At 71.0% G+C, this 335-nt stretch overlaps 1 protein-coding gene across 1 annotated transcript in view; it reads right to left on the bottom strand.

Moving 5' to 3' along the window:
* Window positions 1–335, bottom strand: part of NR2F2 (nuclear receptor subfamily 2 group F member 2) — a 9,538-nt gene that overhangs the window by 7,391 nt on the left and 1,812 nt on the right. The window contains exon 2 of the mRNA XM_039844126.1: window positions 3–321. Coding sequence (XP_039700060.1) covers window positions 3–321 — 319 coding nt within the window. The remainder of the gene's footprint in view (window positions 1–2; window positions 322–335) is intronic.

Here is a 335-nt window from a genome sequence, read left to right as displayed (position 1 = left end):
ACCTGTCCCAGAGCCCGCGGGGCGCGAGAACAGGCCGCCCGCCCCTCCGGCGAGGCGCCAGGGCCGGCGCCCGGGGAGTCGCCCGGAGCCCGGCAGCTCTGTTCTCCCGCCGCCCCCCGGGCCAGCTCCGGCGGCCACAGCCGCACACTTGCCTCCGAGGCCCGCTCGGGGCTGGGTCGCCGAGGACCCGGAATTGGCCACTTTGCCTCGGGGTCCCCGGCGCGGTGGGCGGGATGTAGCATTTGGGGGCATCTTTCTTCTTTACTGCTAAACAGCTGATATTTCTTATTGATTGGAGGAGAGGGAGCGGGAGGGGCGAGTCTGGGGTTGGGGGG

This window comes from Pteropus medius, unplaced genomic scaffold (genome assembly GCF_902729225.1).
Source record: "Pteropus medius unplaced genomic scaffold, Ma_sr-lr_union100, whole genome shotgun sequence".
NCBI lineage: Eukaryota > Metazoa > Chordata > Mammalia > Chiroptera > Pteropodidae > Pteropus > Pteropus medius.
Note: the sequence above shows the minus strand (reverse complement) of the source record. Positions and strands in the feature narration are given on the sequence as shown.